The sequence below is a fragment of the Carcharhinus amblyrhynchos genome, chromosome 12, assembly GCF_965287045.1.
Source record: "Carcharhinus amblyrhynchos chromosome 12, sCarAmb.v2.hapA, whole genome shotgun sequence".
NCBI classification, from domain to species: Eukaryota; Metazoa; Chordata; class Chondrichthyes; order Carcharhiniformes; family Carcharhinidae; genus Carcharhinus; species Carcharhinus amblyrhynchos.
This window is the reverse complement of record NC_137335.1, coordinates 78,746,173-78,760,691: the sequence shown is the minus strand read 5'-3', so window position 1 is coordinate 78,760,691 and position 14,519 is coordinate 78,746,173. Positions and strand designations below refer to the sequence as shown.

The window sequence follows — 14,519 nt, the reverse complement described above, 5'->3', positions numbered from 1 at the left end:
CTTCAAATTGTGTTTCTCTTTATCGACAACCTGTCTTCTTTGATCAGATACCATAAGCTTATCCATTTCCTTCCAAAGGGAATGTTCACTCCACACATTCATAGAGTGGATGATCTCTGTGAGGTCTGCCATGTTCTTCTTGGAAGCTGACGTTTCAAAAATGGAATCTCTGTTTCTAGTTGTTCCATAATTTCACCTAAACATTTGTTTACTCTTTAATTTTCCAATTTTTTCCCAAGCTTACATATCTTTGCATTCAGTTCATTAACTACCCTGGTGAATTCAGTTGTCTTTCACAGAATTTCAGCACAGAAAAGACCCTTCAATCCATCAAATTTGCACCATAGTGAGAAAAACCTGGCCTAGCTACTTCATCCCATTTACCAGCACTTGATCCATAGCCTTGAACGTTATGACATGCCAAGTGCTCATTCAGGTATTTTTTAAAAGGATGTGAGGCAACTCACCTCAACTATCCTCCCAGCACATTGCAGACCATCACCATCACCCCCCAATGAAAACAACTGAAGCTTATCCAACCTCCCTTCAAAACTTAAATGTTCCATCCCAGGCAACATCCTGGTGACTCTCCCCTGCACCCCCTCCAGTGCAATCACATCCTTTCTATAATGCGGCGACCAGAACTGTACACAGTAATTAAGCTGTGGCCTCACCAAAGTTCAATACAACTCCAACTTCCTTGCTTTTGTCATCTATGCCTTGATTGATAAAGGCACGTATCTCAAATGCCTTTTTCACCATCCCACTAACATCCCCTTCTGCCTTCAGAGAACTATGGACAAACACGCCAAGCTTATTTTGTTCCTCAGAACTTCTGAGTGTCATGCCATTCATTTGACTACTTCCTTGTCAAATTACTCCTCCCAAAGTGTATCACCTCACACTTTTCAGAATTAAATCCCATCTGCCACTTACCTGCCCATTTGACTATCCCGTCTATATCTTCCTGGAGCCCAAGATGCTCAACCTCACTGTTAACCACCCAGCCAATCTTTGTGTCATCAGTAAACTTACTAATCCTATCCCCCACATAGTCATCTATGCCATTTATATAAATGATGAATAATAGAGGACCCAAGACAGATATGCCACTGGACACTGGCTTCCAGTCACTAAAACTTCTTTTCAGAGTTATATGCAGAACCCTGATACGGGTTCTGCAATTTCAGTTGCGCATTCAGTGCTTGTTGGAGTCTTTTTCCATGGATGCTGACTGTTCCTTAGATTCTTTCAAATCTATTCCTTAGAATTTTCCCTTTATGCTTTTAAAGCCTAGATTACGCTTCCATTTTGTGTACCTCATCTTTCACATTCATCTAATTCGTTTGATGTTCAAGAATTTCATTGCTCTTTTCATGATGAAGTTCTAACATTTTAGTCGTTAATTCAAATGTTTATTTTCTTGTTGATCTGTCAACTCAGGCTACGCTTTGGTGCATTGCTTTGTTGCTACTGATAGTTCCAACACAGCATTTTTTAAAACTCATGTTTTTCCAAGGACGTCTATTGATTCTTCAAAGGATTTTTGAGTACTTTCCTGGTAGGCTTTTCAAGTCCCCTCTTCCATTTGCCAATAATGGAATTCAGAATTATTATTTCTACCTTGTGCTTTTCAAAAGATATATACCAATACTGCATACAATTCAGGTTTTAGCTTGCTGCATTCTTCTCAACATTCAACCAGTTTTTTTTTCCCTTTTATGACATTTCAGAAATTTGTTTATTCAGATCTTGAACATTTGGTTCATCTCTAGTTTATCATGTGTTTCCAAAGACATATACTCAGCTTGAATTTTGTTTCAAATCTTCCAATTCATCTTTGATATGACTATTTTCCTGTGGAATGGCTTCATTTTTTGTGCCTTTTTTTGGATAATATCAGATAGCTTTTCTTCATTCACAGCTCTCTGCTTGCTCTACACTGCCACCTATTGATGCAGTTTGGGTCACGTGTCTGCATTTTTAAAGAGCTCTATTTTCAGCTGTTTGTGGGCTTCTTTCTTCTGCTTCTGCACTGCATCTGCCTCCATCTTGTGGTTTGCTTAGGTATCATCTCCCTCATCCAGAGTCTCCTTTCCACTTTGCCTTGGGGTCTCCTTCAGTGCTTTCTTGAAGGTGTCCCAAAACCATTTAAAAAAAAATCTTGGACAAAAATTTTAGTGTCTTACTAAATGTGGTCTTCGGATTACTCTATGTGCAAATGCAAATATAAAAATACGTTAACTTGCACTTCTGATTTCTTAATCCTAATGCACTCCTGTAATCTAAAAAAATTCTCTGTGACACACAATTTTGGGTCTGCTTTGGCCCTTGCATGAGCTCAAATTGGTCCTGTATTTTTTATTTACTCTCCTTGGCCATTTCTCATCAGAGGGAAGTACAGCTTTGCTTTTTTTCTCTCTCTCCCTTTCAAGATGGTTCTGCCATATGTTTCTTTGCAATGAAGTTTCCTTTGCTTGTCGGTTTTGGCAGACACCTGCAGTAACGGCATTCACAATTTCTGCATTATAAGTTTCTCAGCAACAACTCCCTGCATCAGCTTTTATGTCCCTTGTCTTTCTTCTAGTGACTATTTTTGGGTTGTGAAACCATCGATTTCTGGCCTTTCAACTGCCCATTTTTGTTATTAAATTTTTTGGTCCAAAGTGAGCTCAGTCACCATGTGTTCAGGCACTGACTCAGGCTGTTAGCAATGTGCTGTAAAATGGCAATTCCAACCACTGTTGACGCAAAATCTTTTTAAAACTTGTTCTGGCCAAGAACTTGAGGGGTTTTTTTTTAGCTCTCTCCTGCTAGGTCTTCCATAAGACATAGGAGCAGAATTAGGCCATTCAGCCCATCAAGTCTGCATTCCATTCAATCATCCCCATTTTCCTGCCTTTTCCCCATAACCCCTGATACCCTTATTAATCGAGAACCTATCTATCTCTGTCTTAAAGACAGTCAATGACCTGGCCTCCACAGCCTTCTGCAGCAAACAGTTCAGACTCTAGTTCACTCAGGCTCTTCTTTTCATCTGCACCATGGATTATCCTTCTGTCTTTCAGCTTTTATCTTTTCTAAATTTTGCTCAGGCTTTTGGAATCTGGTGAGGTCTTATGAGTCTATCTCTGTGTCCGATGGAATATTGCAGGTAGGGAGCTGTTAGATCTGATCCGGGCAGAAGCCTGGAAAGTGATTAGTGCGCCGCTGACAGAGACCTATATGGGGAACATTATCCGATGAGTGAAGACTTTGAGGGGAACATGGCCGGCTGCGAGGCTGCAGTGAGGAGACAGACCAAAATTCACTCCATGAACTGCTGACTTCGGGCAGTCAGAGCGAAGATTTTAGTGTGAAACTCCACCACTCACAGCCAACACCATTGAAGCAATTAACGAACAGAACTTTTTTTTTTAAAAGGTGATCTCCAACTTCAACTGAGGCACACTTATGACGAAAGGTTGGACAGGTTAGGCTTGTATCCGCTGGAATTTACAAGAGGCAATTTGATTGAAACATTTAAGATCCAGAGGGGCCTTAACAGGGTGGACGTGGAGAGGATGTTTCCTCTAGAGGGAGAATCTAAAATTAGGGGCAGCACAGTTGCACAGTGGTACAGTGGTTAGCACTGCTGCCTCACAGCACCAGAGAACTGGGTTCAACTCCTGGCTTGAGTCACTGTGTGTATGGAGTTTGCACGTGCTCCCCGTGTCTGCGTGGGTTTCCTCCAGGTGCTCCAGTTTCCTCCCACAGATGTGCTGGTGCATTGACTCGAACAGACAATGGAGGGTGGCAACTAGGGGAACTTCACAGTAACTTCATTGCAGTGTTAGTGTAAGCCTTGCTTGTGACTAATAAATAAACTTTACTTAACTAGGGGTCACTATTTAAAAATAAAGGGTCACTGAACTTTTCTCACATGGAAGATTGCAAGTTGAAGTTGGAGATCACCTTAAAAATAAAAGTTCAGTTCTTTAATTGCTTCAATGATGTTGGTTCTGAGTACTGGGAAATTCACACAGATCTTCGCTCTGACTGCCTGAAGTCATCAGTTTATGGAGTGAATTTTGGTCTGTCTCCTCACTACAGCCATGCAGCCAGCCATATTCCACTCCAATAATCTTCTTCACTTGTCAGATAATGTTCCCCACACTGGTCTCAGTTGGCGGCGCACTGATCACTGTCCTGAAAAGGTGATGGAAGCAGAGTCTATGAATATTTTAAGGCAGAGATGGATAGATTCCTGGTGAGCAAGGGGATGATGGGAGTGGGCAAGAGGCAGGTTTGAGGTTACAATCAGATCAGCCATGACCTTACTAAATGGCGGAGCAGGCTCAAGGGGCTAAATGGCCTACTCCTGCTCCTTGCTCGTATGCTTATGTTACGTCACTATGTAGGCAGTCCTGTCTCCCCAGTTGCACATTTGCCCTTGATCTACTGAACACATTAAAACCATAGTACAAAGCTATGTTGGTTTCCAAAAAGCAGATAATTGTTATTTGTGTATTGCTTGCTCTTACTGCACCTAACAATGACTGAAACCTGGATTGCAATCCCCTCTGATGAAGACTGAAATTGAGTCTCACCATGCACGAGACTGAGATTGATTTGTATGTGAATTAACTCATCACTACCATATCAACATCATAATAGGCAGTTTCGCTGATGTTCTGTCAAAAAATTGCTATGAAAATAACTGAGAATTCTGAGGGCCTCATATCTTCTTGAATGCTGTAAGAAACTCTTATAACATTCTTTATTAACACGTTTTTGTCTGTAAGAATGTAAAGTTCCAATCCACTTTCTGACTGGTTAATCTCATGCCTGGTGGGGACCAATCCTACCAGGCAATTATACTTTGGGATGTGAAAGGCCTGGGGTGGAATTTTCTGGCTGTTCACACCAGCGGGATTCTTTGGTCCTGCCGTGGTGAACCAAAATTTAGCTGAGCGCCAAATTCTCCATCCTCACTTGCAGCGGTCACAGGGTGTGACTGGCCAGAAAATTCCAGCCATGGTGTAAATCCAAGTTTGTCATTTACAGGAGAGATATAAGACAGCCATTATATTTTCACACCATTACATTTAAATTTTAAAAAGTTACGAATTAAAACCAAAAACATGTGAACATTCATGTCAACTCCTTGTCTTTTTAAAAAATGTGTAATAAGCATCACAAGAGACTAACTAGATCACAAAATATTAAGTTCACTAAAAGGCTAATGGTTATTAATTGTCTTATATATGGAATGTGAGCAGCAATTGCAAGAAGATTAGCTGCCATCAACAATTATGCATAGTCATTGTGCTGTTCCTCACGACTGCACAACAGGAATCTTCAGAATAGTGATAACCCAAAAAGAGTTAATCAATTCTTTAGTCACATAAATAAAGCCAGTCCTCAACTTCTTGGCAAGACTACCAACTCCAAAATCAACGAGTCTTTTTTTAAATGGCTTTGCTCAGAAACCCACTTATGCAAGAGTTGGCCAACCATTCATGCAGATTTAATCAAAATAAATTCTCCTCATTACTGAAACATAAACTTACATTAAAGTGACTTATGCATGATTTGCTATTTGGCTTGTTGAAGCAAGTGTCCCAGGCTGCCTTCAAATCATTGTATATAAAAATAAAACAGTTATTCAAATTGCTAATAAAAGGAGTGGCCTCCCACTCAAGGGGCAATCTTTATGTCTGGCGTATGAGCAACCATTGAATCACTTGAAGTTTTGACCTGGAATCCCTTCCACTTTTAATTTGTACCCCACAGTAGAGCCTCTCTCAACCCCATGTCTGTTGAAAGCTGGGTGTGGTTTACTGCAATTACTGTAGTTATTTTTCCACAGGCATTTCCAATTCCTTTTAACACTTTCCTATTTCAGAGAAGGGACTTCATTTGCAGGTGGCCATCTTAGAAAGCCAGGTGAGCTGTTTATATTCTGGGCCGAACGATTTAATGGTTTCAAAAGGGTATACCAGAGATTAACTAGCCATTTCTTAAAAGAAGTATCACATTCATATCAGCCTGACAACTATCAGTTATAGAACTCATATCAATGAACCACAGAACAACTGGGCTGTTGTTCAACCTGGCTGCAACAGGGGTCTCCCAGGATGATACTGGAAATCTTTTAGGGATGTCTTTGAAGTATCCCTGGAGAGGTCAAATATTCTTGCCAACTCCTCAGAGCCCCTGGCTTGTGACTCATTTGGGAGGGCATCAAACACATGGACACATATGTTGAGAACCTGCAACAGTGAAGTCAAGGCATCAGGAAGTGTGCAGTGTGAAATTCTTGGGAAAGAACTGTGAGAAAAGGAGTGATGGACTGCAGAGGTTGAAGGTGGTGGCTCACCACCACCTTCTCAAGAGCCATAAATGTTGGCCTAGCAGGCAACACTCACATCTCATGAAAGAGGAGTGCACATGCTGTTAAAACAATGGACTCTTTTATTCTCTTTCCTGGCTCCCTCCAGGGACTTGTGTAATAATCTTAAGGGGGCAAGTGAACAGTGTAATTCTCAATACAATACATACTGAAACCACCAATTCATCCATTCCATTCCCCAACCATTACCTGTCCTGCATGTAACAGATTATACTGAGATCAGCTATCTCAGAACCCACTGAAACTGAGTGGAAGAAAGTCACCCTCAATCCGGAAGGACTGCCTAAGAAAATCAATCATATTTTCTTTCAGATTGATGTATTAAGCGGCAATGGTAAGCCACACAATGACCATCCTGATGAGAGAGATACAACTGGCATGATATTGCAGTTACACTGCTAAATGTCATCCAGCTGAGCAGTTTACGGCTACACTACAATGTTCAATTTATTACTCAGGGTTCATTTTGATAACAACGGTTATTTTGAACTTGACATTTCTTTCACAAAGCTATTCATAATCCTGTTCGCCACATTATTTCTGTAGCTATCTTTCAAGCTAAGATTGTTATTTCCCCAACACCCTTTTAATTTTCTTTGACTGTTTCTTTCATCTTTCTCACGCGCCCAATTTTAATACCTATCGCTTTCAATCCAGTTGACGACCTTTGTGCTGCATTTATGGCTATTTCGCTATAGCTCCCTTGCTGTCTGCTTGAATTTTATGAATGTTGTTTGTTTGTTTCTCTGGATTTTTTTATGGCCACTTACTGGTCTCTCTGCTGTAATTCACTATCTTTTAACAACTGCTTTCCGCATTCCTTGTTGTTATGCCCCCATACATATTGTTCACATTAGCAAATACAAGTCAGGGGCCAATGTCGGCAGAAAACTGGTTCCAAGTCTGCTCTAAGAAAAGTAAAACCATCCTTAGGTCTCAAGACATTTGGATTTTGCTTTATTCATTTGTGGGACGTAGGCATCGCTGTCTGGCCAGCATCTATTGCCCATCCCTAGTTGCCTGAGGGCAATTGAAAGTCAACCACATTGCTGTGGCTCTAGAGTCACATGTAGGCCAGACCGGGCAAGAACGGTAGACTTCCTTTTTAAGACCAAGATTCGGTATCAAAAGAATACAGCAGGTGGTCAGGAAGGCGAATGGGATGCTGGCCTTCATAGCGAGGGGGATTGAATATAAAAGTAGGGAGGTCTTGCTGCAGCTGTATAGGGCATTGGTGAGGCCGCAGCTGGAGTACTGTGTGCAGTTTTGGGCGCCGTACCTGCGCAAGGATATTTTGGCCCTGGAGGGAGTGCAGAGGAGGTTTACTAGGCTGATACCGGAGTTGAGGGGGTTGAGCTATGAGGAGAGGCTGAATAAACTAGGCTTGTACTCGTTAGAGTTTAGAAGAATGAGGGGAGATCTCATTGAGACGTATAAGATGATGAATGGGATGGATAGGATAGAGGTGGAGAGACTCTTCCCGCTCAAAAAAGACAGTAGGACTAGGGGGCACAGCCTCAAGATAAAGGGGAGGCGGTTTAGAACGGAGTTGAGGAGGAACTTCTTCACTCAAAGGGTGGTGAATCTCTGGAATTCTCTGCCCGTTGAAGTGGTGGAGGCTGCCTCGCTAAATATTTTTAAAAAGCGGGTTGATGGGTTCTTGATAAGAGAGGGGATTAAGGGTTATGGGGAGAGGGCGGGAAAGTGGAACTGAGCCACGACAGATCAGCCATGATCTTATTGAATGGCGGGGCAGGCTCGAAGGGCTAGATGGCCTACTCCTGCTCCTATTTCTTATGTTCTTATGTTCTTATGAAAGGTTGCAGCTGATAAGAGGTGCTCCTTACATCATGATGAAGGATGATTCTTATATGTGCAGGCAGAGATTTCACCAACGTGAAGTAATATGGCAAACAATGATAATTATTTGGACTAGTTAGCCAAACATTTTGCGGCATAATAGAAATTGCTTAAGATTGCAGAACAGCCTCTATCTTTATTACAAAAGAGAACTTAAGAGTCAGACAGCACAAAAGCAGGCCCTTCAACCCATCACGTTTACGCTGACCAATCTATATTAAACCCATTTACCAGCACTTGGTCCACAACCTACTATGCCTTTGCGATTTGTGTGCTTGTCCAGATGCTTCTTAAATATTGCGAGATTACCTGCCTCCACCACCCTCTCAGGCAGCACGTTCCATATTTCCACCACCCTCAGTGAAAAAATGTTTCCTTAGATCCCCTCTAAATCACTTACTCCCCAACAGGTGCCTTCTGGTCTTAGGCATCTCAGCAATGGAGAAAAGATTCTTACTATCTACACTATCAATGCCTCAAAACCTCTATCAAATTCCCCCCACCCCTTCCAGCCCCCTTGGCTCCAGGGAAAACTAACCCAGTCTATCCAGTTTCTCCTCATAGCTGAAACTTTCCATCCAGGCAACACGCTGGTAAATCTGCTCCACATCTTCTCCAGAGCAATCACGTCCTTCCGATAATGTGGCAACCAGAACTGCACACAATATTCCATCTGTAGCATAACCAATGTTTTGCAATGTCGTACCAAGACCTCCCTGCTCCAATATTCTATGCCCCGGCTAATAAAGGCAAGCATTCCATATGCTTTCTTCACTACACTATCTACCTGTACTGCCACCTTCAGGGTTCGATGGGGAGCGATGGCCTAGTTGTATTAACACTAATCTATTTATGCGTGTGCAAAGAATTCACCAACATGAAGCAGTATGACAAACAATGACTATTATTTAGACTGGTTAGTCAAACATTTTGCAGCATAAGTGCCTCAAGGATCTGTTCTGGGACCCTTGTTGTTTGTCATTTTCATAAATGACCTGGATGAGGAAGTGGAGGGATGGGTAAGTAAGTTCGCTGATGACACTAAGGTCGGTGGTGTTGTGGATGGTCTGGAAGGATGGCAAAAGTTGCAGCAGGACATAGATAGGATGCAGGACTGGGCGGAGAAGTGGCAGATGGACTTCAACGCGGATAAATGTGTAGTCGTCCATTTTGGCAGAACCAACGGGATGAACGAGTACACTATCAAGGGCAGAAGTCTGAGTAGTGTTGAAGAGCAGAAGGATCTAGGGGTCCGGGTCCACAGGACTCTTAAATCGGCCTCGCAGGTGGAGGAGGTGGTCAAGAAGGCGACTGGTGTACTGGCCTTCATTAATCGAGGGTTTGAGTTTAGGAGTCGGGAGGTAATGCTGCAACTTTATAAGACCCTTGTCAGGCCTCATTTAGAGTATTGTGCGCAGTTCTGGTCGCTTCACTATAGGAAAGATGTAGAAGCTATTGAGAGGGTACAGAGGAGATTTACAAGGATGTTGCCTGGACTGGGAGGCATGCCTTATGAAGTTAGGTTGAGGGAGCTGGGACTCTTTTCCCTGGAGAGACGAAGGTTGAGAGGCGACCTGATAGAAGTTTACAAAATGTTGAGAGGAATAGATAGGGTGGACTCTCAGAGGCTATTTCCCCGGGTTGAAATGGTTGCTACGAGAGGACACAGATTTAAGGTGCAAGGAGGGAAGTTCAGAAGTGATGTTAGGGGTAAGTTTTTCACTCAGAGGGTGGTGAGTGAATGGAATCGGCTGCCGTCAGTGGTGGTGGAGGCGAACTCACTGGGGTCTTTTAAAAGACTTCTGGATGAGTATATGGGGTTTAATGAGATTGAGGGTTATAAATAGGTCTGTAGGTTGGTAGGTGTTGATGTGATCGGTGCAACTCGTGGGCCGAAGGGCCTGTTTGTGCTGTAGTGTTCTATGTTCTATAATAGAAACTGCTTTAGAAGATTTGCCGAAGAGCCTCCATCTATATTACAAAAGAGGAAGCTGTCAGGCTAGCATCCAAAATGTTTAGCAACATTAGCAATGTTAATTTGGGGCCACTGAACTAATTTAAGTTGCTGTAACGTGGAGCCCGGACATATTCTTATTTGAAAACCGCACAGGGTTCATTTTTGGCAAGTCTGTCCTGTTAAACACACAGTGCCATGATGCAAATTTTATTGAAGTAAATCATGTTACTTGCTCTTGATTTCATGATAATCCTGCCTTTCAGCCTTCACAGCATAGTTTGACAAATACGTTTCCATAAAAGCATTGCCTCTTTTCATATTCAGAGGTTCTGGCATAAATATGCATTAATTTGTCACATTTACATTTTTGGTTACTCCTACTCCCTGATGTATACAAAATACTATTCTTTAGAAAGGGCAGAGCGTATGTCAATCTATATGCTGACAACTGAAAGAATACAAGTGCCTTTCAATCTCCAATAGCTCCCCCATTGACTTTAACAATTAGTGATGATGAAATATTCTTTACAAACAGTTTATATGCCAAACAGAAACATGGTGGGTCACTTCATGTAAAAGGAACTCAGATTTCAGATGCACAGCCTGGAGCTGTAATAACGTTATGGAAAGTGGAATATAGCAAGAGGAAATTTAACATAGGTTCCAGTCAAGCAACATGCAACTAGTGGGAGACAGAATTTACTCTGCTCCAATGGCCATTAACTGCACTTAAAGCACAGACCAAATAATTAAACACACAAACAAGAGTTCAACTGGCATCTGCCTGCTTATTAAACTAAAATATAACAGACAAAACTCTCTTTAAACAGGGCTTCTGCAATTAACCCTGGTGGCTCAGCTGGTAAAGCCATTCAGCTATTCTCCCAGTTACCACCTATTGTGGAAATGAGTGCGTCAGTGCCCCCATGATCAGGCTTCACAGCATTCTTTCCCAAATGCCAAACTGTTTAGAGGAGAGAAAACAACTGGAAAACAATTGTGCTTCGTGTATCCCAAAAGTCAAATATGTTCAAATCTATTTGGTGGCAAAGGATTGGGGTGGATGGATGAATGAAAAGAAAGGAAGAGGGCTGAACAAAAAGCTATATACCAAAATAAACCACATTATGTATTCTCATTTAAACTTTGAGCGAATTAATTGGACTCATTTATAAATGAGAAACAGCCACATTAAAGCACATTTTTACATCATGTTATGGAAGGTTTTATTAGATTTGAATAAGAACGCTCACTCTTAACACTGTCAACAGTGAAATATTAACAGCTGCATTTTAGACAAACTTTGTAATTCTAATGGGCAAGGAGCATGAAAGAAGCCTCTGAGCAGATTTCCTGCATCCTGTAACCTTCTACATCTGAACTCTTCCAAAAAAAAAGGCAAGACTTGATTAGTACAACACCCTGAATTAGCATAATCTCTTTTTAGTGCAGGAAGCAGCTAATGAGTCCATCTACAATTTAGCCTCTAACAAATCAAATATAGAATCCCAACAATTATAGCTCCTTAAAATAGAAAGCATTACAATTATCCTTCCCTGCTTCATTAATACTGTGACCTCTCCTTAAATCTCAGAGAATAAGAGACTTTCCAACTGTTTGAAAAATTGGTATCCGCTGACAACAGTAAAAATGCAAAATGGATGAATTAAATATGCGCTGACAGTTCTTTGCGTTATCTCCTGTCCACACATTTTAGGGGGAGGGGCATGATGTTTAAGAATATTAAAACAACTTGTGAATGTTAAATAGCACAGTCCCAGGGGAAATGTTAGTTCTAGGCATAATGGAAGAAATTCTGTCAAAGGCTGGGAAATGTGTTGGTCAGTTACTTATAAGAGATGATTGTCTTGCTGGAGTCTCCTTGCTTCTTCTGGCAACACTCTTTTCATACCACATTCTCATGTCTGCTGCAGCTAGAATCTCTACTTTGTTTTAAAGTTTATTTATCTGTCACAAGTAGGCTCACATTAACGCTACAATGAAGTTACTGTGAAAATTCCTAGTCACCACACTCTAGCGCCTGTTCAGGTACGCAGAGGGAGAATTTAGCACGGCCAATGCACCTAACCAGCATGTCTTTCAGACTATGGGAGGAAATGAGAACACCTAGAGGAAACCCTTGCAGACATGGGGAGAACATGCAAACTCTGCACAGTGACCCAAGCCGGGAATCAAACCTGGGTCCCTGGCGCTATGAGGCAGCAGTGCTAACCACTGTGCCACCCGTTGTGGAGGAAGTGGAAAAGACCCTGGGCCATCCACAGTGCAGTGCATGCTCCCAGGAACACTACCGGATGCTTTGTCATCCCACCCCACCCTTGTCAGACCAGTGAAAGTGAAACAGTCGGAATAAGATTATAAAAACGCAAAAAATAGGAGTGGGCCATTCAGCCCTTTTGAGCCCATTCTATCATTTAATGAGATCATGCTCGATCTTCTACTTCAATAGCATCTTCCTGCATGATCCCCACGTCCCCTGATACTTTTAAGATGTGGAAATCTATCAATTTCAATCTTGAACATACTCAGTAACAGAACCTCCTTAGCCCTCTGGGGGAGAGAGTTCCAAAGATTCACCCGCTGAGCAAATGGATTTCTTCTCATATCAGCGCTTAATAAGGAGGTCTGTCAAGCACACAATCGGGCTGTGCCCCCAATTCCCCTCCTGTGCTGTGGTTCGAAAGATCACCCAAACTTTGCTATCCCAGATTAGCCACAAGGACCAAACTGGGAAGGTCCCAGATTCAAGCTTTATTCAGTGCTGAGGCTTCAGATTTCGGTAAAATGGTGGGAGGACAACTACAAATGCATCTGCAGGGCAGAAAAAAAACAGGCAGAATTCCTGCTTGTGGATGTCAATTGCCATTGCCTGCTGGAAATACACTTTGGTGGATGGCAGATAATGTGGGAACAGGCGTGGTCACCTGCAAGTGGCATTTGGAAGCTATGGAATTGCAATCCAACAAGGCAGCAAAACACTCAGCAGAAGGGGGAGAACACAAGAGAGAGAGAAAAAATGGCAAGGAAACCATATTATTTGAAGTCTGTGGAAACCTTTTACGTCTGCGGATGTAGCACAAGGTTTTAAAGTAAGGGCTTAACTAACCTTTTTTGATGTCTTGTTTTGAGGGGGTCGTCTCCAACAACTTCAACAACAATTGCAGGCTCTTATCTGCTTTCAGTACAGGTAAGTAGGCATGAGTATTCAACTTCCGTAAAGCATCTGTAAGGGGGTGCAAGAAACAAGCCAAAGGCTTCTGATCCCCACTGTCAAAGACGCTAAATTAATTATAAAAAAAAATTAGGGTCATTAATAGAGAAAATGCATGAAAAATTGCATTTACAGCAGTTTACTAGCGATGAACATGCACAGAATTTTGAAAAGTCGAAGACTTCACGCTAGCCTCTTATCCATGTTCTGTATTAGTCTTGCAACACTAAGTTTGAGAAATTCAAGTTCATAGAATCCCTACAGTGCAAGAGGCCATTCAACCCATCACATCTAAACCAACTCTCCAATAGAACATCCTATCCAGGTCCTATCCCTGTGATCCTTACCCTACTAATCTCCCATACATCCTGGGACATGTAGGTGGCATTAAGTGGCATTTTTAGAATGGCCAATTTCCCCAACCTGTACATCTTTAGAATGTGGGAAGAAACCAGAGCATCCGAAGGAACCCCATACAAACACGGGGTGCATATGCAAATTCCACACAGACAGACATCCAAGGACGGAATTGAACCTGGGTCCCTGGCGCTGAGGCAGCAATGCTAACCGTTGTGCCACCGTGCCGCCAGTTGTGTAACAATTGCTTGACAAGTCATGAGCACAGAAACATTGCTTTTGTTATGACATATCATTGCAAGGCATCTTTTTTGAGGCATGAATACATAAGTTTCATCTTCATAGTCACAGAACATTGCAGGGAATATGCACAATCCAATGCTGGCTCACTCACATGTATTGTTATGGGATGAATTATTTTGGTATATATCCATCTGTACCCCAACCACTTCAACATCTCTCAAACACATCTCATATGTAAATTGTGTCAGCGTGGTCTTTTGCTGGCATTTAATGAGATCCTGTCCATCATGAATAGAATAATCCCTTTCTGGTTAATTTTGGTTGGTGAACTCAGAACAAGGGGACATAGCCTCAAAATTGGAGCTAGGCTGTACATAGGCGATGACCGAAAGCACTTCTCCATAGAGACAGTAGTGCAAATCAGGAACTCTCTTCCCAAAATGCTGGTCAACCTCATGGTCAATTGAAAATATAAA

The 14,519-nt window shown here is 42.0% G+C and overlaps 1 protein-coding gene across 2 annotated transcripts in view; it reads right to left on the bottom strand.

Moving 5' to 3' along the window:
* Nucleotides 1–14,519, bottom strand: part of tarbp1 (TAR (HIV-1) RNA binding protein 1) — a 162,806-nt gene that overhangs the window by 109,626 nt on the left and 38,661 nt on the right. For both annotated transcript variants that reach the window (XM_080200799.1, XM_080200800.1), the window contains exon 12: nucleotides 13,339–13,511. In XM_080200799.1, coding sequence (XP_080056925.1) covers nucleotides 13,339–13,511 — 173 coding nt within the window. The remainder of the gene's footprint in view (nucleotides 1–13,338; nucleotides 13,512–14,519) is intronic.